This window comes from Salvelinus sp. IW2-2015, linkage group LG5, assembly GCF_002910315.2.
Source record: "Salvelinus sp. IW2-2015 linkage group LG5, ASM291031v2, whole genome shotgun sequence".
In the NCBI taxonomy this organism is placed as follows: Eukaryota; Metazoa; Chordata; class Actinopteri; order Salmoniformes; family Salmonidae; genus Salvelinus; species Salvelinus sp. IW2-2015.
Genome location: NC_036844.1, coordinates 9,895,022 through 9,918,448, shown reverse-complemented (window position 1 = coordinate 9,918,448; position 23,427 = coordinate 9,895,022). Strand labels below are relative to the sequence as shown.

Sequence of the window (23,427 nt, the reverse complement as noted above, 5' to 3'; positions counted from 1 at the left end):
GTCTCCATGTCCATCTGCCTGTTGGTGGTGGTGGGGGAAGTTGGCTAAACGTTTGGGTCAGCTACACATAGAGATTATGGGGCTGGCTCACTTAGATGGAGCGCCCCCTAATGGCTTCTCTGTATATTACAGCCACTGACTAAACTCTATTTGGCAAAAACATCCAAATGAATGACAGATTTCTTAAATTACCTTAGATGAATTCTGACTGTTTTGAGGAAGTGCATACTGGCTACGGCGTCCCAAATTGGACAAACAGTACTATTGCCGCTTTTTTGTATTTTAATGGAGTATGCGGCCAGCCGAACTGAAGCATCCTGACACCTTTACTCCACCTCAGCACGATTCAAATCCAATCCAATTTCATTTGTCACATGCTTCGTAAACAACAGGTGGAGACTAACACTTTCTTACGGGCCCTTCCCAACAATGCAGAGAGAAAGAGAATAATGGAGAAATAATAGAACATTTGAACATGTAGTAATAATAGATACACAATGAATAACAATAACTTGGCTATATACAAGGGGTACCAGTGCCGAGCCAATGTGCGGGGGTACGAGGCAATTGAGGTAGATACAGTGCAGTCGGAAAGTACTCAGACCCCTAAGCTTTTTCCACATTTTGTTACGTTACAGCCTTATTCTAAAATGGATTAAATTGTATTTTTCGCTAATCAATCTGCACACAATAACTCTCAATGACAGAGTGAAAATAGTTTTTTTAGAAAATGTTGCTAATTTAGTAAAATAAAAAACAGAAATACCTTATTTACATAAGTATTCTGACCCTTTGCTATGAGACTCGAAATTGAGCTCAGGTGCATCCTGTTTCCATTAATCATCCTTCAGATGTTTCTACAACTTGATTGGAGTCCACCTGTGGTAAATTCAATTGATTGGACATGATTTGGAAAAGCACACACCTGTCTATATAAGGGCCCATAGTTGACCGGGCATGTCAGAGCAAAAACCAAGCCATGAGGTCGAGGGAATTTTCCGTAGAGCTCCGAGACAGGATTGTGTCGAGGCACAGATCTGGGGAAGGGTACCAAAAAATTTCTGCAGCATTGAAGGTCCTCAGGAATACAGTGGCTTCCATCATTCTTCAATGGAAGAAGTTTAGAACCACCAAGATTCTTCCTAGAGCTGGCCACCGGGCCAAACTAAGCAATCGGGGTAGAAGGACCTGGACCAGGGAGGTGACCAAGAACCCGATGGTCACTCTGACAGAGCTCCAGAGGTCCTCTGTGGAGATGAGAGAACCTTCCACAAGAACAACCATCTCTGCAGCACTCCACCAATCAGGCCTTTATGGTAGAGTGGCCAGACGGAAGCCACTCCTCAGTAAAAAGCACATGAGAAATGTCACCTTAAGGACTCTAAGACCATGAGAAACAAGATTCTCTGGTCTGATGAAACCAAGATTGAACTCTTTGGCCTGAATGCCAAGTGTCACGTCTGGATGAAACCTGGTATCATCCCTGCGGTGAAGCGTGGTGGTGGCGGCAGCATCATGTTGTGGGGATGTTTTTCAGCAGCAGGGACTGGGAGACTAGTCAGGATCGAGGAAAACATGAACAGAGCAAAGTACAGAGAGATCCTTGATGAAAACCTGCTCCAGAGTGCTCAGGACCTCAGACTGGTGTGAAGGTTCACCTTCCAACAGGACAATGAACCTAAGCACTTAGTAAAGACAACTCAGTAGTGGCTTCAGGACAAATACTGAGTTAAGGGTCTTAATACTTATGTAAATGTGATATATCTGTTTTTTTTAAATACATTTGCAAAAAAATCTAAAAACCTCTTTTTGCTTTGTCATTATGGGGTATTGTGTGTAGATAGACGAGGGGGGAAAAAAACGATAGTCCCTATCTGGTTAACCATTTAACTCACTTTTTAGCAGTGTTAGGGCTTGGGAGTAGAAGCTGTTCAGGGTCCTGTAGGTTCCAGACTTAGTGTATCGTTACTGCTTGGCATGCGTTAGCAGAGAGAACAGTCTCTGACTTGGGTGGCTGGAGTCTTTGACCATTTTTTTGGGCCTTCCTCTGACACCGCCTGGTATCGAGGTCCTGGATGGCAGGGAGCTTGGCCCCAGTGATGTACTTGGCCCTACGCCGTACCCTCTGTTGCGCCTTGCAGGCGGATGCCATGCAGCTGCCATACCAAGCGATGTTGCAGCCAGTCAAGATGCTCTCAATGGTGCAGCTGTAGATCTTTTTGAGGATCTATAGTCCCCAATTACTAGCACCCCTGGGTGTACTTGGCATACCCATAGGGGATACTTAAGAAGACTCATGAGACCATAGGCCTACTGGTAAAATGCACATTAGGGGGTACTTCAGGGGTACTCCGGGGCAGAGTAAAATTCAGTTAGTGGTACAGTAATAGATAAGGAACCACTGCAGTAGAAGTCTCCATCAGTTGAGGCTCCTCCTAGGCAGAAGGAGAGATCCATCCTCCTCAGTGAATGTCATGAAATAAAAAATAGTGAAACATGAATAGCGGGGTTCAAAAAGGAACTGTATGTAATGTCCTAATACATTTGTTGAAATGTATTGTCATCTGGTCCCTATAGCAGCTAGTCATTAATGAGACTTGCAAAGAAGTTACATTAAGATTCCTCCCGTGTTATGCGGTGACTAGCTTATAGGTCAGGTGTAGTCTGATTGAGGATCCTATACTGTACGAGGGCCGTGGGGCCTATCAGAGTAACTGGGATGCAGGAAAGGTGCTAATGAATGTGGCTGCATGTAAAAAGGCCTAAACTTTGGGGAGGATGACAGTGTGTGATTGTATTTGCAGCAATATGAGCACTGGCGTCCCAACCAGCCAGACAGTTTCTTCCAGTCTGGAGAGGACTGTGTGGTGATGATCTGGCACGAGGGAGGACAGTGGAATGACGTACCCTGCAACTACCACCTCACCTTCACCTGCAAGAAGGGCACAGGTAACGCACACACACACACACACACACACACACACACACACACACACACACACACACACACACACACACACACACACACACACACACACACACACACACACACACACACACACACACACACACACACACACACACATACCTAACCCCTGTCCTCTCTCCTCCCTCCAGTCTCTTGCAGCCAGCCCCCAGTAGTGAAGGATGCTTGTGTGTCTGTCTCTTATACACATCTAGATGTGTATAAGAGACAGGTCCTCTCTCCTCCCTCCAGTCTCTTGCAGCCAGCCCCCATTAGTGAAGGATGCCTGTGTGTTTGGTTCTATGAAGCCTCGTTATGAGATCAACAGTCTGGTTCGTTACCACTGTAAAAACGGCTTCATACAGAGACATGTCCCTACCATCCGCTGCCGTGACAATGGCCAATGGGACAGCCCCAAGATCACCTGCATGAGCCGTGAGTACTGCCCACTTCATCTGTCTCTGACTACCAGAACTGACTACCCCCCACCCAACTAATCAGGGCCTAGATCCAACAACATTAACAATCTCTTTCTGTTTTTTTCAGCCGCTACCTACCAGAAGTCTTTCGCTTCTAGGAAACACACGGATAATCACAATCATAACCAGAATCAGTACAATCACAATAATCACAACCAGTTCAACTATCAAAACCAACAATACAGCAACCAAAACAATCAAGACCAACGGAAGACCTCCAACCAAAAGCAAAAACAGCAGAGCGAGAGGAGACAGCAACACTAATCTGATCTCTGGTCAGTCCTTAAAAGCGCAGATACGGTTGCAAAATTCCAGGAACTTTCCCCAAATTTCTGGATTTCTGGAAAATGTGGGAATTTCTGAGAAAATATACAGTTATTCTGCATCCCTAATTCCAGAGCAACTCAGATCAGATCACATCCAGCGGGCTAGCTAGAACCCATAGATATACATATATATATTTATATGTATGTACATTTGTATGTAAATTTATCTGGATAGCGGCATGGGGGTATTTCACAAGGTTTAGTCATAATCAGCAAGCTAACTCTGATAAACTCTGATAAAACACTTTTCTAGTTTATTAACAGGTGTTATGAACATCGTTACATAGAGGTTTGAGTCCCTTTCAAATTCAACAAGGACAAATTTAAGTTTCAGTATATTTATTTAAGTTTAAGTTTAAGTAACTCGATTTTGATCTTGCTTAGTGAAATCCACCCCCAGATCACGTCTAATTCCTCCTACAACCCGTGACACACAGTGCCTTAATGGTTAACACAGTGTCCAATGTCCGTCTCTAGAACTGGAGAATTTGACCTCTCCTGCTCTAGAGATGGACACATGTCTATCCAGCGCCTTCTGAAACGTTTCCCCTTTACCCTGTTTCTTTACCCCATAGAAACAATCCACTAAAAAGAACAGACATATTTGGCTTACCACCCCAAGGGTTTGTTGGTGACAAGTTTGCATTATTCACATGAAAGAGCCCATTAAGTTAAATGAACATGAATTATTACATTTTCCAATATTTGCAAAGTTTTTTCTTCTTCTCTCTTACAGAATGTGAGACGAAGAGTCACTCGTTTATCACAGTCTTCGGTCTGTCACTTCATTTGAAAGTCACTATGAAGTGAAATCTGTCTCATTAATGACTGTTACCATACGGTGCGTACAGTAGAACTCACATCAGGAGAGAGATCAGTCAGTTCCTTATAGGAGAGAGGACGTGACGAGAGGTCCCGTATCAGACGGCGTCTGTGATAGGTCACCTCCGGCAGTGGCTCTCCAGCACATACAAACGCATCCGCGATATCTTCTTCTGAAAGGCAATGGCTTTAAAAGGGAATGGTCTTCTTACGCTTAACCAATTTTGTTATTGTTATGTATGCAATGGTAGAGAGAAGAGAGAGTGTAATGAATGTCAGGTCTGTAGGTGGGAAAAGTTTTATATAAGAAGCTGTAGCCGTTTAATTTATTGCATACGTTACACCTATACACGGCCTGTGATACTGTTCAAGGTCATTAGAACCGAAGTGGCTATTATAAGGGTGACTTATTTGGCTGTTTCCAGAAATCTGCCTTGCATAGAAAGGACATTGTCTTACATTATGTTGCCTTCACATATTCTGTTTAGTAAAGTTCTACCATCCAGATATCTGAGCTGGGATGGCGCTGTTCAGGGGGATGACTTGTACCTGCGAGTCACCACAAACTGCTCTCAACAGAACCGACTTTGAGAAACATTCAAAGGCACTTGAACTATGACCATTTATTCAGAAATGCCACCCATAATGATTCTCCCCTGAGGACAGAAGTGACTGGGTGAAGAAACAGTATTGAAAGTTGGTAGCCTAGTGTCTCTGTTCTTCAGTTAGGATTCTGGTACATGTGTCTTCTTGGTTTTCTGCTTTCATCCATTCTGTTTGCTCTCCATGTATGTGTTTTATCATAGTGTTTTATCATCCAAATATGTGTGTTTTTCTACCCCAGAGAGCGTGGGGTATGCTGTATCGGAGGGAGGCAGAGGGAATGTGAATACTTTATCCGTTTTTATGTTCTTGTACCTGTTGTGTATGTCACCAAAAACTCACTAATACTGTACCTATACACCATCCTGTGCTCCATCTCACCTTGCGCTGACTGTGCAATAAAAATAAACACGATAACAGATTTGATCCATTGTGTATCAATATTCTCACACTTCGTATCTCAGTGCAGAAGATTATTCAATAAATCCACTTGAGTTTATTGAGAAAGTGTACCAGTTTCTTGACCTGTCATAAGTACTGACTACCAACAGAGGGAGCTTAGAAAGTCTAGTGACTCAGTCAAAAGTTTAACGGTGTGAGTGACGACTGATGACTCATACTCTCCCCCAGTGAAGAAACGAATGGATGGATGAATGAATGAAAGGATTGAACTGAATAAATGAGTCTATCTTTCCTGTCTGTTAGTCAGTGCAGCCCAACAGCTGCTTGCAGGCTAACTGGGGGATCCTAAAATGGTGCTCTCCTCTGGAAGCCAGCATGAATATATGAACCACTACCAGCAAACCAACGTCTCAACCTCATGCCGTCATCCAGCTCCTAAAACAGTCTGCTGCTTTGACAGACATTTTTCAGTTGCAAGATCAACGAACAGAACAGGAATACCATGAAAAGACCTCTGTGTACTTCTGTAATTCCCCCCAAACTGGCAGGAAAACCCTTACGCAAACGTCCCCACCCTTTGGAAACACGTACATTACTGAGGGCCTGTGTGTGTGTGTGTGTGTGTGTGTGTGTGTGTGTGTGTGTGCGTGCGTGGTGCGTGCGTGCGTGCGTCGCGTGCGTGCGTGCGTGCGTGCGTGCGTGCGTGCGTGCGTGCGTGCGTGCGTGCGTGCGTGAATCACTGAAGGCCTATGTCTTTACACCTGGCAGTCACAGTGTGCTTCAGTCCCAAACCAGCCCCTATCCTCTACCAATAGATACTGTACCTTGGCTCTTACTATAGCCCTTATTCCTACATCACTCAGCAGTGATATACACACAAAGCTGCAAGTCCAGGTATTTTGGTTGTTTCCATGGCAACAATAAGAAGCAAGAAGTCAGGAGTATTTATTTGAATTGTTTTATTTTCCTCTTGACTTTGGGTCCAAAAAGTTCTTAACATAGTTACAAACAGTACTGCAACTGAGTAATGTTGTACGTACACAAAACAGTGTAGGGATAAAAATGATTGCCTGGTTGTAGTTTTTTCTTAACCTTTTGAATGAATTGATACATGACATAGTTCATTCTTAAAATAAGTAATGGGCAGTTCTTGAACCTGCCAAAAAAGGTTTTTTTAGTAAAGGTTCACAATGAGTATGTTACTACAGTTGAAGAAAAGCATTGGTGATGCTTTCTGACAGATTTGTAATGTTCTCTGACAGAAGCTCTCTTGTGTTTATCATAATCATTGTTGTGGCTCATGATTCCTGTTTAAAAAGTGTTAATCACTGTGCTTTGCTGACAGGGGAAACAAGTAAGATATACTACCGTTCAAAAGTTTGGGGTCACTTAGAAATGTCCTTGTTTTTGAAAGAAAAGCAAATGTTTTGTCCATTAAAAATAACATCAAATTGATCAGAAATACAGTGTAGACATTGTTAATGTTGTAAATGACTATTGTAGCTGGAAATGGCAGATTTTGTATGGAATATCTACATAGGCGTACAGAGGCCCATTATCAGCAACCATCACTCCTGTGTTCMAATGGCGCATTGTGTTAGCTAATCCAAGTTTATCATTTTAAAAGGCTAATTGATCCTTAGAAAACCCTTTTGCAATTATGTTAGCACCGCTGAAAACTGTTGTTCTGATTAAAGAAGCTATAAAACTGGACTTCTTTAGACTAGTTGAGTAACTGGGGCATCAGCATTTGTGGGTTCGATTACAGGCTCAAAATGGCCAGAAACAAATAACTTTCTTCTGAAACTCGTCAGTCTATTATTGTTCTGAGAAATGAAGGCTATTCCATGCAAGAAATTGCACAACGTACAATTGATCTCATACAACGCTGTGTATTACTCCCTTCAGAGTACAGTGCAAACTGCCTCTAACCAGAATAGAAAGAGGAGTGGGAGGCCCCAGTGCACAACTGAGCAAGAGGACATGTACATTAGAGTGTCTAGTATGAGAAACAGACGCCTCACAAGTCCTCAACTGGCAGCTTCATTAAATAGCACCCACAAAACACCAGTCTCAACTTCAACAGTGAAGAGGCGACTCCGGGATGCTGTTATTTTAATGTTCAAAAAATGTGCTTTTCTTTCAAAAACAAGGACATTTCTAAGTGACCCCAAATTTTGGAACGGTAGTGTACATATTTTTTGTACTAACATAGTTTCTGAGGCTAATTTCAATATAAATATATGTGTCTGTCCAGCAGGTCTTTGTGATAACGGTCCATGTTTTTTGCTCCTTCCACTGGCGTTCCTGTACTCACCTCTGAGTACAGTTGTGATAGGACACGGTAGAGCCAAGTCTTGCTAACTCAACAATAAGCTAACTATGTAAGGTTGAGCCAAGTATAGCTAACCTAACACTCAAGGAATGACCTAACATTCTCTTGGAGCCAGCTAGTGTTGCTGTAAGCTCTTGTGCTAGTGTACGTCAGCCCTTGTGTTGTTCTTACATGGGAGTCTCTTACTGTACCTGCAGGAACCAATGGTGTTTTTAAATAGGATAATTATCTGGCCAATTCACTGGGCTAGTCTAGAGTGGGCTGCACTGCTAGTGGTGAGCGAGGGTATCGCAGGCTCTGTGTTCATGCAGATAAATAGATATGCCTGAGCTGTTGGCCTGAGGCTTAGCTTAGCCATGCAGACTAACATAGCATCGTTAGCTAGCTAACAGCTTGTCAGTGCTCAAACAACCAGTTTCACAGATATCACTGGGTCTACTCATTCACTATAAGAAACTATTTGTGTCAAAAATAGCACACCAAAAAAATATTTTAAAAAAATTGGGATTTACACTGCAAGTGTTGCTTTTGGCTTTCTGCTGTGTATAAAAGCTCAGCGGCATGCCTTGTGTTTCTAAACTAGAGGCTAAGGTGTACATAGAGGCACAGCAACTAGTGTTTACATACATATTATACTGCAGGTCTGCGTGTCACAGTACTACTCAGTAAGACAACTATTGCCAGGCATTTTGTGTTGCTGCTGAGGACTAAATGCGGTTTACCTTGTCCCCTCTAGGCCACCGTACGTCTTCTGACATAAACAGTGTCCAGTGCAACATTTGTATTTTGGTTTCCTCGTTTGTATGTTTCTGGGGTTAGTTTCGACACTTGAGCCCTGTGACAGTACAGAACTCTGGGATAGCGTAGCGCAGATAATAAAACAATATTTCTATATCAAAAGACATCCATAAACAGAAATACAATTCTAGATACTCACATTCTAAATATTCATAGTAAAAAAGAAACTAAACAATGCTAATGGTTGGCTTCTCCTTTTTTTTTTATCAACTTCTATGATGAGAATGATGTCTGGTCCACACACATTATTAAATAAACTAGTCAAAATGATGGTGAAGTACATGACACTGTTGTAGCACCCTGGAAAGATGGACAGCAGACTGGATTTTCATTGTGCTGTAGTTGCATTCTATAACGTAATAATAATAGCTTGAGCTACGCTATCTTTGCTTTTTGTGTTTGTGTGAATATTGTTGCTCTTTTGTTGTCCTGGGTTTAATTGAACAGAAAAGGTAAGTGCCCAAAGGTATCAGTTCAGTTATCAGAAGCTTTACTGGGTTGTTCTCAGTCCAAGGACTTCCTTCAAGCTATGGTATGCCTCGTCCACTTACAATGTCACTTTGGGACAATGTGACATCATCTGTTTCTCCACCACCATTCCCTCCCTCCCACCATCCCCAAATCCATCCCTCCTTTCTGTCCCTACGTAGAAATAACAGATTAAATAACATATCCCCCATACACTATCAGGTCCCAGATTACAAAAAAAACATGGTTTGTTTAAAATGACTCTCACACCTCTCGTTTTACTGTATCTAAAAAGAAAATATCACAGTTTGAATGTTTTATTTAAAATGTTTTATATCAGTAACTTCCCCTATATGACCTCCCTCTCTCTTAACTCCTCTTCTCATCTCCCTCTCCATCCTACTCTCTGTAAATGTATTAACTTCTCTAGTGTGTGTGAGTGTGTGTGTAAGCGTATTGGGGTTCTTAGTTGTGGCCCTTGAAGCAGTAGACTCCATACAGCTTGTGTTTCTTGTCAGGGTAGCCGTTGAACCTCACGGCAGCTTCCGTTGGGCTGCAGCGCCTACGGGGGCGGGTGATGGGGTAACGGACGCTCCCGTCAGCCAACCAGCCGGCGTCACAGCGGTCGTAGCCCAATAGCTTCCAGGCGGCGTACATCTGGCCCACCTTGGCGATCTGAGCGCCGTCTTTCTGACACGCACGCACAGCCTCGTCATATGTAAGCTTGGAGGGGTGGATCAGGTAGTAGAACCGCCCTAAGAGAGGGAGGGAGAGGGTTAGATACACATGTACACACACACACGCACGCACACCCCTCCCCTCACACACACACACTCACCTTTGTAGTTGGAGGTGAAACAGAACACGTCGTATCTGTTCTTCTCCTTGTCTCTGAGGCCGTAGTTGCGTACCCCGGGGACAGTGTTCTTGCCGCCACAGGGTTCCCTGGGGGTGGTGATGGGGTACTGGACGGATCCGTCACTCAGCCACCCAGCGTTGCACCAGTCCAAACCCCCACGCCACGCCTCGTACAGCTGGTCAAACGACGCCACGATGGAGTCCTGCTCGCGACACGCCCGCTCGGCATCAAAGAAGTTCAGGTTGTAACGACCCAGCCGAGGGAAGTATGGGTAGACGATACCTGGGAGAGAGGGGGAGAGAGAGGGAGGAGAGACAGGAGAGAGAGGGTGAACGAGAGGGAGGAGAGACAGGAGATCATAAAACATCCATTTGCTTTGGGGTTTTATGTACTCATCTTAAACAGGTGGACAACATAACACAAGCTGTAAAAAAAAAGATAAACCCCATTAGCTTATAGCATTTGCTCAAATCCTACAATTTCTAGTCCATTGTTATGTGTGTGGGTAGCTGTAGCTCCAGATTGATGGTGGCAGTGATAGTTGATCATTCTCATATATAATGGAGCTGGTCTGGCTGGGTGATGCATGGCGTTATACCATGTTCCTTGGAGGTTTGCCAGGAATGGAAACCTAAATGATGAACTCCATTACTCCGGCCTGACGTGTGTGTGCCCCTGACAGTCCTCCTGGGTAGTATCAGCTCGCGGTGCTATATTTAGCCAGAACCCTGAGCCATTTAGACAAGGACAGGCTCCTACACAGTAAATAGACTTTACCAAAGGACGGTTCTCTCAAAAACGTTGTCAAACAGAGTTCATATCGAATACTAGCTGTTGTGTAGACAGACTGCGGTGAGTACACGCACACTGTGAAAGTGTGTGTTAAAGTGTGTGTTACCTTGCAGGTCCAGGGACACCACGCCTGTTCCATCTTCCAACCCGTCGATGACCTCACACTTATATCTCCCATAATCCTCCAGTGTGAGTTCTGTGATGACCAACGACGCATCCGTGGGGGCCGAGTCCTGTAGGTAGACGCGTCCATGGAAACGTCCGTAGCTCCGCTTGTGGAAACCCATGGCAACGAAGACATCCACCTGGAACAAGAAGAAGAAGGATTTGTAAGCGATGACATCAGTTAGTTCTGAGGTTATTCCACGATATGAGTGCCTTTTGCATCTCGTTGATATATTAAGTAGAAATTGTGCACCAATTTTGAATTGTAAAAGCCTGTTACATGAAATTAAGTTCCTCTTAATATAGAACACATGGAGAATTCAATAAATCAGATTTTCAATATGAATAATTCAGCATTTTGACATGTCCCTCCTTGCACCCTGTGTGACTTCTAGAAAGATTTAAACCCACCTATCTTCAAAATGTCTCCAAGTTTTCACCATAATCGTTTTGTTGCTTTGACAAAGTCCATTTTGAAGATGATTATTTATTTCATGTGATTAGTGATTCATTTACATCTGTCCCTCATTTTAAGGTCAACCCTGTTACGTGAACTGAACTCTCGTTTTAATATGGTGAAAAGATTCCTTTTTAGATATTTTTGTTCTAAAGAAACATTTAACATCTAATAGTCAAATCGTAGTGTAAACGCAGGTGAGCTGGGCATCTCTTTTTTACCCTTTTCTGGTGTTGTTTTATGGAAAATTGATTGGGACAAGCATTATACTTCAACCCTGTTACCCATTGATAGACAGGCTAGAAATGTTTTTTGTGTTGTTGTTGTTGTGAAGCTTCCATTCAATTGCCTCCCTGTTGCACACAAAAAACCTCCATTCCCCGTCACAAGGGGATTTATGGCTGATTTCAAATGAAATTGTCAACCCTGTTACGGTCAACCCTGTTACAGTCAACCCTGTTACGGTCAACCCTGTTACTTTATTTGGCACTTATGGGCACTTACAATAATAATGTTTTTTATTTAACCTCTTGAGATGGAAAAATTAAGTGTTTTATGTAGTTGAACATTTGTGCTCTTATAATAGAATGTAAATATTTGGTGACATTTTTTGGGGGGGGCCAAGTTACACTTCTCAAAATGCATCGAATTGGTGGAATGACACTCCTATGGCGAAAAAAGCACAACTTTTCAATAAATTTATAGTAAAAAAGATAGAGGAAGATAAAGGTTTTCTAATGTCATCATCAACCAATTAGTAGACATTGCTAATGTCTACTCATAATTGGTTAAAATCACACGATGCACACTGATGATGTCTTTAGAAACTTATCTTCCTCTATCTGTTTTACTACAAAACCTAGAAAAGCGCAATTTTCACATATGTTGATGTTGGAGTGGTGCTGAAGATGTAACAAGGCACACCTGTTCATTGAAATGCATTCCAGGTGACTACCTCATTAAGCTGGTTGAGAGAATGCCAAGAGTGTGCAAAGCTGTCATCAAGGCAAAGGGTGGCTACTTTGAAGAATCTCAAATATAAAATATAATTTGATATGTTTAACACTTTTTTTGGTTACTACAGGATTCCAAATGTGTTATTTCATAGTTTTGATGTCTTCACTACTATTCTACAATGTAGAAAATAGTATAAAATAAATAAAAACTACTTGAATGAGTAGGTGTGTCCAAACTTTTGACTGGTGCTGTATATTTTGGGGGGGAATTACATTTCCTGGCAAAAAAGACAGTAAAATCACCAGGAATTCAGCAAAAACTTGTTTAATTTAGGAAATCTGTTCACAAGTACTCCCAGAAATAAAACAATAGTTTGTGTCTTAATGCAATAAAGATGTGAAATGGTTTTTATTTTCAAATACAATCTCTTTTGGGGCGTAGTTGTGGTCAATTTGCAGTGTACAAATTATTATAATTATCTTCCGACCATCAACCGACTAACATCAGCCTCCGGCCGAATCTAGTTGCCTACACCTGTCCTAGTCTCTTTTATAATATAGGCTATTGTGGGGCGGCAGGTAGCTTAGTGGTTAGAGTGTTGGACTAGTAACCGGAAGGTTGCAGATCGAATCCCTGAGCTAACAAGGTAAAAATCTGTCGTTCTGCCCCTGAACAATATGTGGAACCCACTGTTCCTAGGCAATCATTGTAAATAAGAATTTGTTCTTAACTGAATTGCCTAGTTAAATAAAGGTAAAAATATTCCACATAGTGCACTATTTTTGACCAGACTCTGATCAAAAGTAGTGTATTGTATGGAAAAGTTATTTTGATTATAGTTTTATGACATTGGTTCAAGTGTAAACACACCTCTTTGAGGTAGTCTGAGGTCAGCTTAGTCCATTTGATCCTCAGTTTGGGGTTGGCCGGCAGTGACGCATCCCTGTGGAACTTACAGGGCAGGGTGGCATTACCCCCCCGCCTCGACACCACCTTGGACTGCTCCGTCACCACAGAGAGCTGAGGGCCATTCTCTGAAATAAAGGAATGGGTTAAACCATTAGTAATACAGGGGTGGTTCTCTCTGTTTTTATTTCTTTCTCTCTCTCATACAGTATCTCTTTCACTCTCTATTCCTAACTTCAACAACAACACTAACCCATTGTTTGGTTCTCTGTATCTTATCAAAAAATGGTCTGGTTTATTTTCTCTGAATGGTATTTAACCTGTTTGTTATCACGTTATGCCATATGAAATCGATTAGCAAGATCTGGGCTTGGAAGCAGAGGCTTGCTCAATAGCTAAATAGTTCCCATCTCTTTCATCCCAAGTGAATTACAACATCCCTGTTGTTCAGCCCTGTCACAAAAACCATGTTCGTTTAATTTTGATTTAAACAATATAGTTCTACATTGTATTTTTTAAATATATTTTATAATGTAGCATGCTGTGTAATGCTGATTTAATGTAAGTGACCAGAGTATTAGGAGAACCCCTGTAGTCAAATATCAGGTTCCAAAAATCTGACTGAGATAATATGTTTATTATGATGTTTATAGATATAATAATATGAACTACTGCCAGTCAACCACACATAATAACATTATGCTAAGGGTCTCATTAACATGTATTTACATCCACATGCAAACAAATCTGTTTCCAACACCAGGTATAAAAATCACTCCAAACCAGGGAGATTATTAACGTCGAAATTGGACATATATCCATGTCCTGAGGATGTCGGGAAATGCCTTCAAAACAGGCCACTAGGGGCAACAGTGAGCGTTAGTACCATCAAGTAGGGTGTTGTGGATTAGGGTGGTGGATAGGTGAGTTCTGGCTCAGAAGGTTGGGTGTTTAATCCCAGGTGTGGAAACTAGTTTTACATTTTTGTTTTAACCCTATCCCAAACGTTAACCCTTCGGAATGGGTGCCTAAACGTAATGTTTTAACCCTATCCCAAACCTTAACCTTAGCCGAACCATTCGCAATGAGTGCTTAAACTTAACCCTTAACTTCGAAATTTGACGTTTGGAGAAATGGAACGATACAGAGCAGCAGGAGGAATGTTACAGAGAAGCAGGAGCAACAGAAACACTTCGGAATTCTACGTTTGGAGAACGTGGATAGACGTCTAATTTTGCAGTGAGACTGTGAGAGCTTGTTGCTCCAAACACCCTCACACCCTTAAACAAAATCTGGTTCCAGGGTTTTCTCTAATACAGCTTGACTGTGCATTCCATCACTACCTCATCTTGTGTTTGATGTTTATTTAATCCTCTCTTCCTGGTGTGGAGCAAATTGATAAGTCTAATATATCTGGAGGCACTATGTAATGTACACAATGGAGCGTCCTCAGTCAACCTGTTCATTGGCAGGGTCATTGGGTACACAACGTTTTACTGGTACAGTAAGGTTCTATAGTCTTACTGCTACAAGCTAAACTTCCATTTCAATCACCCACCAGAGGCAACTTTCACTTTTTCAAAAACAATGATTGGTTTCTACAGTACTTCAATATAATTGATCCAGCACATAACGGTTGAGGGGTAGGTTTAAAGACCAGACCGCCTGCCGTGACCATCCTCTGTACTATGATCCTCAGATCAGAATTGTAGTGGTTGATACATTTTCTGTTAGGGCAAATCAAGTCTGACATTTTAAAGTGGAAATTGAAAACCCTCGAAAACTTTTTAAACCTTCAATACACTACACGTTTGCATTTCCTGCTGTGGAGGAAAACTCTCAGCAACAAAACAGTGATCAAATTAAGATCCTACATCTGTACATCCCTTTTAGGACCAAACGAACCCATTCTACACTGACTGACTGATGGCACATTGATCCTATAGGAGTCCTGTACTGACTATAGGAGTGAGTTAGCACTTCCTCTCTCCAGCCAACTCAGTGAATCTGCCTCCTGAAACTACGATCGATGCTGAAGCTAATTTCTACACTAAAGTTCAACAGAACTGCTTACCACACACACAGTACAGTATACTGCTTTAGCTGGAGAGCTGCACCCGACATACTACTGCTGGTACCACACTCTACCGTAGTACTGTGTGTAGTAAAACCACCTTTATATTGTCACTGCAGAAAGAGCACAGTAGCCAATACACATTCACTGCACCTGCTTTCTAAACATGACACAAACAGGGACATATCTGACCTGCAATCTGCCTCTATAGCCCAAATAAAGAGCGATAGCAGATAGGATATCAGACAGAGAAAACAAGACCCCACATAGCTGCCCTATCTCTCTCATTCAACAGTTGCAGTGCGTGAGGATACACACCAACACACACACACAGGCGTACACACACACACACACACACACACACACACACACAACACACACACACACACACACACACACACACACACACACACACAACACACACACACACACACACACACACACACAACACACACACACACACCACACCACACACACACACACACACACCAACACACACACACACACAAACAGAGATAAGATGATACTATGAAACCAGAGGAGACATTCCAGGAGTGTGTGTCATAAACGAAACACAGCGACAGGTAAATGTACATTTCAGCCACTCAGCCACCACTCTTATCCAGAGTGACTTTCAATTAGAGGTGTTAGACTATCATTGCAGACGGATGGTCATACACCAACACACGCTGGCGGTCTACCTTGTACATAGATGGTTCTGTAGTGCTCCAGTTTCAGGGTATGCCGTGTCAAAGTTGTCGGCCAAGCTCAGAGAGACCAGGGCACAGATCAGCACAGGAAGCATCTTCTGTCACTACACCCGGGGTCTGCTCACTGCACAAAGAGAGAGGGGGAGGAGAGAGAGGGTCAGGAAATCCTTTATATACCAGCAAAACACCTGCCTCCGTAAAGTGTGTGTGTCTGTTGTGTCCGTTGTGTATTGTCTGTTGTGTGTTGTGTGTGTGTGTGTTGTGTGTGTGCATGTGCGTGTGCGTGTGTGTGACGTGAGATAATCCCCCTGTACAGAATATATATCTGCAGTGCTGTAAGTTCCCTCTGGAGCAGTCTGATTGCAATAGGAATGCAGCACTCTCTGTGTCCTTGTCACAGCAAGCACCCCCCCCCCCCCCCCCCCACCACCACCCACCCCCATACACACACACACACATTCATGCACACACATGCAGGCAGGTAGATGTACACACACACACAAACACACACACACACACACACAAACACACCAGAGATATATAGGGCAGTGGCAGAAATATTTATAGCATGGCATGAGTAAGCAAAACTAGTTATTCTCACTGTCATCACCATCATCACAATCATGATAACTACAGTAGTCATTATCCTCATTGTCATCATCAATGTCATTACCACTCATCATCTCAATCCTTATCATTATCATCATCAGCATCCCTCGGCATTATTCTAACTATTACACTCTTATCAAAATCATCATCAGCATCCCTCTATCACAATCATCATCAACATAACCGATTCATGAAAATATACATCTCACATAATCACTATCCATATCACTAATCACAACCACACAGTGCATGTCCACAGAGCTCGAGTACCTGTTCCTGTAGAACACTGAAGAAGCTCTCGACTCTGTAAGAAGAGCGAGTACACACAGAGTACTACACACACAGAGAGAGGATCATATCGCGTCCCAGGGAGCCAGCCGGAGGGGAAACTTTGCCAAACACACTTTTCTCACCAGCGCCCTCACACACTATCCATCTTTAGCCCTGTCCACACACACACAGACACACATCCCAAACTGAGAATAGGAGGACTCACCATCTCAACGTACAGAGTATACACACACTCCTTCCCCTACTCCTAAAGAGTGTGTGTGACCACAGCCATGCAAAACACACAGTGTGTGAGCAGTGTGTGTGTGTGAGCGGTTTCTGTGTGAGCAGTGTGTGTGTGTGAGCGGTATGTGGTGAGTGGTGTGTGGGTTCTCCGCAGTCACTCTGATTGATCCTCAATTATTTTTTTTCCCTTCATTCACTCCCTCCATCCCCTAGTGCTGACGCACTGGCTGACACTGCCAGGTAGGGCTTCTGCAGTCAGCAGAACACTACTCTGCAGAGCACACACACACACACACACACAGTATGCACTAACGCACGGACGCACACCACCCTCATCCCCCTCCCAGCCTGAAAATAGTAATTAAGCAGACCAGGATGTTGGGAGTGATAAGAGAGAGGAGAAATTAGAGTAGAGAGAGATTAAATTGAGTGATAGAGGAGAGAGAGAGAGAGAGAGAGAGAGAGAGAGAGAGAGAGAGAAGAGAGAGAGAGAGAGAGAGAGAGAGAGAGAGAGAGAGAGAGAGAGAGAGAGAGAGAGAGAGAGAGAGAGAGAGAGAAGAGAGAGAGAGAGAGAGAGAGAGGAGAGAGAGAGAGAGGAGAGGAGAGAGAGAGAGGAGAGAGAGGTGATGAGATGTCCTTTCCTCAGGGAAGGAGAGAGAGAAACAGCGAGAGAATCTCCTCAACTGAGTTCTCCTCTGCAGGAGAGAGAAATGAAGTGTAAAATAACTTAGAGAGAGAGAGAGAGTGGGGAGATATAGAGGGGCAAAGAGAGAGAAAGAACAGCTCTGCAGCAGTATAAGGGATGCAGAGGTTTAGTATCAATAAGACACGCTACATTGACCAGCCTTTAATGCAGCTACTGTAGATTAAACACACATAGTCCTCAAAGGGAACAGGTGTGTATGTGCTTGCATTCGCCTGTGTGCCCAATCACAGCCTATAACCTTGGGAACTCAAACACTCACACATATACACACACACGGCATGTGTGTTTGTCACAATACCTGATGTCACCGGTAAAGACATTCCATTGGCCCATCTGTGTGGAGAGTAAACAGGCAGGAGTGTTTTACGGGCCAGGTGTGTGTGTGTGTGTGTGCGTGTGTGGTTTGGTTTGTTTTGGTTTCACTATCCTTGTGGGGACCAGAAGGTTTGGTTTAGTTTTAGGGTTAGGGGTTTAGAGTTAGGCTTAGAGTTAGAGGTTATGGAAAATGTTTTTTTTTATGAATGTTTTGGTCTCCACAAGGATAGTAAAACAAACTGTGTGTGTGTGTGGATGCTCATCAGCTGTGATGCTGTGGTGATGGAGCTGTGTTGTGAATTATCTTGTGAAGAGTCTAAGTATCTCTGATGGAACTACTGACAACTAACACCATGATGTTATGTTTGCATTGAAGAAAGGACTGACAGGGTACAGATACAGCTGTAGTGGAATACGAGAAGGATGTGGGGGACAGGTCGTTATTGTAAAGAAGAATTTGGTCTTAATTGACGTACCTGTATATATACAGTACCAGTCAAAAGTTTGGACACACCTACTCAATCAAGGGTTTTTCTTATTTTTTTAAATATATTTTTTAAAAATTTTCTACATTGTAGAATAATAGGGAAGACATCAAAACTATTAAATAACACATATGGTTTCATGTAGTAACCCAAAAAGTGTTGAACATATCAAAATATATTTTAGATTTTAGATTCTTCAAAGTAGCCACCCTTTGCCTTGATGACAGCTTTGCACACGCTTGGCATTCTCTCAACCAGCTTCACCTGGAATGCTTTTCCAACAGTCTTGAAGGAGATCTCACATATGCTGACCACTTGTTGGCTGCTTTTCCTTTACTCTGCGGTCCAACACGGTTGAAAAACAAATGATAGTCCCACTAAGAGCAAACCAGATAGGATGGTGTATCACTGAAGAATGCTGTGGTAGCCACGCGGGTTAAGTTTGCCTTGAATTCTAAATAAATCACAGACAGTGTCACCAGCAAAGCACCCCCACATCATCACACCTCCTCCTTCATGCTTCATGTTGGGAACCACACATGCAGAGATCATCTGTTCACCTACTCTGCGTCTCACAAAGACACAGCGGTTGGAACCAAAATCTCACATTTTGACTCGTCAGACCAAAGGACAGATTTCCACCTGTCTAATGTCCATTGCTCGTGTTTCTTTCCCAAAGCAAGTATTTTCTTATTATTGGTGTCCTTTGTAGTGGTTTCTTTGCAGCAATTTGACCACGAAGGCCTGATTCACACAGGCTCCTCTGAACAGTTTATGCATCAGCATTGCTTGCTGTTTGGGGTTTTAGGCTGGGTTTCTGTACAGCACTTCGAGATATTAGCTGATGTACGAAGGGCTATATAAATAAATAGGATTTGATTTGATGTGTCTGTTACTTGAACTCTGTGAAGCATTTATTTGGGCTGCAAACTGAGGTGCAGTTAACTCTAAGGAACGTATCCTCTGCAGCATAGATAACTATGGGTCTTCCTTTCCTGTGGCAGTTTCATCATAGCGCTCAACGTTCAAAGTTCTTGAAGTTTTCTGCATTGATCGACCCTCATATCTTAAAGTAATGATGGACTGTCATTTCCCTTTGCTTATTTGAGCTGTTCTTGCCATAATATGGACTTGGTATTTTACCAAATAAGGCTATATTCTGTATACCATCCCTATTTTGACACAACACAACTGATTGGCTCAAATGCATGAAGAAGGAAAGAAATTACACAAATTAACTTTTAACAAGGCAGACCTGTTAATTGAAATGCATTCGTCATGAAGCTGGTTGAGAGAATGCCAAAAGTGTGCAAAGCTGTCGTCAAGGCAAAGGGTAGTTACTTTGAAGATTCTTAATAGAAAATATATTTTGATTTGTTTAACACCTTTTGGGGTACTGCATGATTCCATATGTGTTATTTCAAAGTTTTCTAATCAAATTAAAAATCAAAATGTGTAGACCTTACCGTTTACTTACAAGCCCTTAATCAACAATGCAGTTCAAGAAAGAGTTAAGAAAATATTTACCAAATAAACTCAAGTAAAAAATAATAAAAAGTAACACAGTAAAATATCAATAACAAGACTATATACAGGGGTATCGGTACCGAGTCAATGTGCGGGGTTAGTCAAGATAATATTTTCATGTAAGTAGGGGGTAAAGTGACTAAGCATAAATAATAAACAGTGAGTAGCAGCAGTGTAAAAACAAATGGGGGGAGGTGGGGTGTCAATGTAAATAGTCAGGTTGTCCACTTGATTAATTGTTCAGTAGCCTAATGGTTTGGGGGAAGAAGCTGTTTAGGATCCTTTTGGTCCGAGACTTGGTGCTCCGGTACAGCTTGCCGTGCGGTAGCAGAGAGAACAGTCTATGACTTGGGTGACTGGAGTCTTAAACAATTTTTTGGGCTTTCCTCTGACACCGCCTAGTATATAGGTCTTGGATGGCAGGAAGCTTTGCCCCAGTGATGTACTGGGCCGTACGAACTACCCTCTCTAGTGCCTTACGGTGAGATACCGAGTAGTTGCCATACCAGGTGTTGATGCAACCGGTCAGTATGCTCTCAATGGTGCAGCTGTAGAACTTTTTGAGAATCTGGGGACCCATAACAAATCTTTTCAGTCTCCTGAGAGGTGTTGTCGTACCCTCTCCACGATTGTCTTGGTGTTTTTGGACCATAGTTTGTTGGTGATGTGGACACCAAGGAACTTGAAACTCTCGACCTGCTCAACTACAGCCACGTCAATGTTAATGGGGGCCTGTTCGGCCCGACTTTTCCTGTAGTCCATGATCAGCTCCTTTGTCTTGCTCACATTGAGGGAGAGGTTGTTGTTCTGGCACCACACTGCCAGTTCTCTGACCTTCTCCCTATAGGCTGTCTCATCGTTGTCGGTGATCAGGCCTACCACTGTTGTGTCATCACCAAACTTAATGATGGTGTTGGAGTCGTGTTTAGCCACGCAGTCGTGGGTGAACAGGGAGTACCGGAGGGGACTAAGCATGCACCCCTGAGGGGCCCCTGTGTTGTTGTCTACCCTTACCATGTGTTGATGTCTACCCTTACCACATGGGGGACAGCCCATCAGGAAGTCCAGGATCCAGTTGCAGAGGGCGGGGTTCAGTACCAGGGTCTTTAGCTTAGTGATGAGCTTTATGGGCACTATGGTGTTGAACGCTGAGCTGTAGTCAATGAACAGCATTCTCACATAGGTGTTCCTTTTGTCCAGTGGGAAAGTGCAGTGTGGAGTGCGATTGACATTGTGTCATCTGTGGATCTGTTGGGCGGTATGTGAATTGGAGTGGATCTAGTGTATCCAGGATGATGCTGTTGATGTGAGCCATGGCCAGCCTTTCAAAGCACTTCATGGCTACCGATGTGAGTGCTACGGGGCGGTAATCATTTAGGCAGGTTACCTTCACTTCCTTGGGCACAGGGACTATGGTGGTCTGCTTGAAACATGTAGGTATTACAAGACTCAGTCAGGGAGAGGTTGAAAATATCAGTGAAGACACTTGCCAGTTGGTCCACGCATGCTTTGAGTACACGTCCTGGTAATCCGTCTGTCCCCGCGGCTTTGTGAATGTTGACCTGTTTAAGGTCTTGCTCACATCTGCTACCTGAGCGCGTTATCACACAGTCGTCGGGAACAGCTGGTGCTCTCATGCATGTTTCAGTTTTGCTTGCTTCGAAGCGAGCATAAAAGGCATTTAGCTTGTCTGGTAGGCTCGTGTCACTGGGCAGCTTGCGGCTGGTTTCCCTTTTCAGTCCGCAATAGTTTTCAAGCCCTGCCACATCCAACTAGCATCAGAGCCGGTGTAGTAGGATTCAATCTTAATCCTGTATTGACACTTTGCCTGTTTGATGGTTAGTCTGAGGGCGTTTTGATGTCTTCACTATTATTCTAACATGTAAAAAATAAAGAATAACCCTGGAATGAGTAGTTGTGTCCAAACTTTTGACTGGTACTGTATATATATATTTTTAAAATGTCTGTCAGTCTGTCCCTGGCATCGATTCAACAACACAGGACAAACTCCCAGTTGCTGATCATGTTCAGTTACAACACCAAGCAAGTGATTGAGCTACGGGCAACACACTGTGAATCAGTCCAGAGAGTAAACACAGAGAGAGACGAGACAGAAAGAGAGAGAGAGATTTTTCTTGAGTTGGAGTGTATGTCTCAACAGTTAGACGAATGATGGGGATACCATATCAAAAGAAAAGCTGATGGTGAGAACAGAGAGCAAGAGCAAGACAGAGACACGCACACAAACCACTTAAGGTGCTCATTGCCAAGATCAAATGTAAAGTAATACAGATGATGTCACAGTAATCTAAGTGCTGGGTGGGTTCTTACTGAAACACTCAAATCAGGCTGTCACACACACACACACACACACACACACACACACACACACACACACACACACACACACACACACACACACACACACACACACACACACACACACACACACACACACACACACAAAGCACACAAACATACACACACACACACACACACACACACACACACACACACACACACACAGAGGCTGGCTGGCTAAGACATTGCAATCAGGCTATCACAGTGAAAACCAGCTGGCGCCCTCACTTTGTATTTCCATTCCTAATTTGGGAACACAGTTCTGGGAACATGTCTATTAACCTCTACATGACAATCACACACTAATGGTTAATGCAATAGAGAATGGGGTTTACACTGTCATCTTTACGAGAATTTAGCATTTAAAGGGATAGTTCACCCAATGACCAAATGACTGTGTTCCCTTGCCTGAAAGTAGCTGGGCCAAGGAAGACCACAATCCACACTCTGGGCACAAATCACCTCAAAGTAACTATCCCTTTAAAGCGTTGACCCCTTTCCCATATTGATGAATGAACGTGTGCCAAGCTCTTTCACAAGGCACTCAGGATACTGGATATGAGATGACTAAAGCTTTTGGGTTAACTTTTGGACACATACACACAGTTAGGGTGCATCGGTGGAGGATTTGCACAAACACTTTCCAGCACAAACTTAAAGCAGACTGAGTGGGGGGCTCCAAGACAAATATGTCCAAGAAACACTGTGAGGTCTCCCACCTCATGGGCCCCTGGTTTTGGCTCTCTCCAGCCTCCATCTCCCCTTTGGCCCCTGGGTCCATGCTTTGGCT

The 23,427-nt window shown here is 43.1% G+C and overlaps 2 protein-coding genes across 2 annotated transcripts in view; one reads left to right on the top strand and one right to left on the bottom strand.

Moving 5' to 3' along the window:
- LOC139027738 (versican core protein-like) overlaps positions 1 to 5,621 on the top strand; it is a 6,267-nt gene extending 646 nt beyond the window's left edge. Inside the window, exons 2-4 of the mRNA XM_070443549.1 lie at positions 2,805 to 2,949; positions 3,218 to 3,400; positions 3,512 to 5,621. Coding sequence (XP_070299650.1) covers positions 2,805 to 2,949; positions 3,218 to 3,400; positions 3,512 to 3,708 — 525 coding nt within the window. The 3' untranslated portion in view covers positions 3,709 to 5,621. The remainder of the gene's footprint in view (positions 1 to 2,804; positions 2,950 to 3,217; positions 3,401 to 3,511) is intronic.
- A 918-nt stretch (positions 5,622 to 6,539) lies between these two features.
- The window catches only part of LOC111964489 (hyaluronan and proteoglycan link protein 1), a 35,188-nt gene continuing 18,300 nt past the window's right edge, over positions 6,540 to 23,427 (bottom strand). The window contains 6 exon segments of the mRNA XM_070443547.1: positions 6,540 to 9,953; positions 10,037 to 10,339; positions 10,956 to 11,154; positions 13,299 to 13,462; positions 16,110 to 16,140; positions 16,142 to 16,242. Of these exon segments, the coding sequence (XP_070299648.1) occupies positions 9,664 to 9,953; positions 10,037 to 10,339; positions 10,956 to 11,154; positions 13,299 to 13,462; positions 16,110 to 16,140; positions 16,142 to 16,213 (1,059 nt within the window). The 5' untranslated portion in view covers positions 16,214 to 16,242 and the 3' untranslated portion in view covers positions 6,540 to 9,663.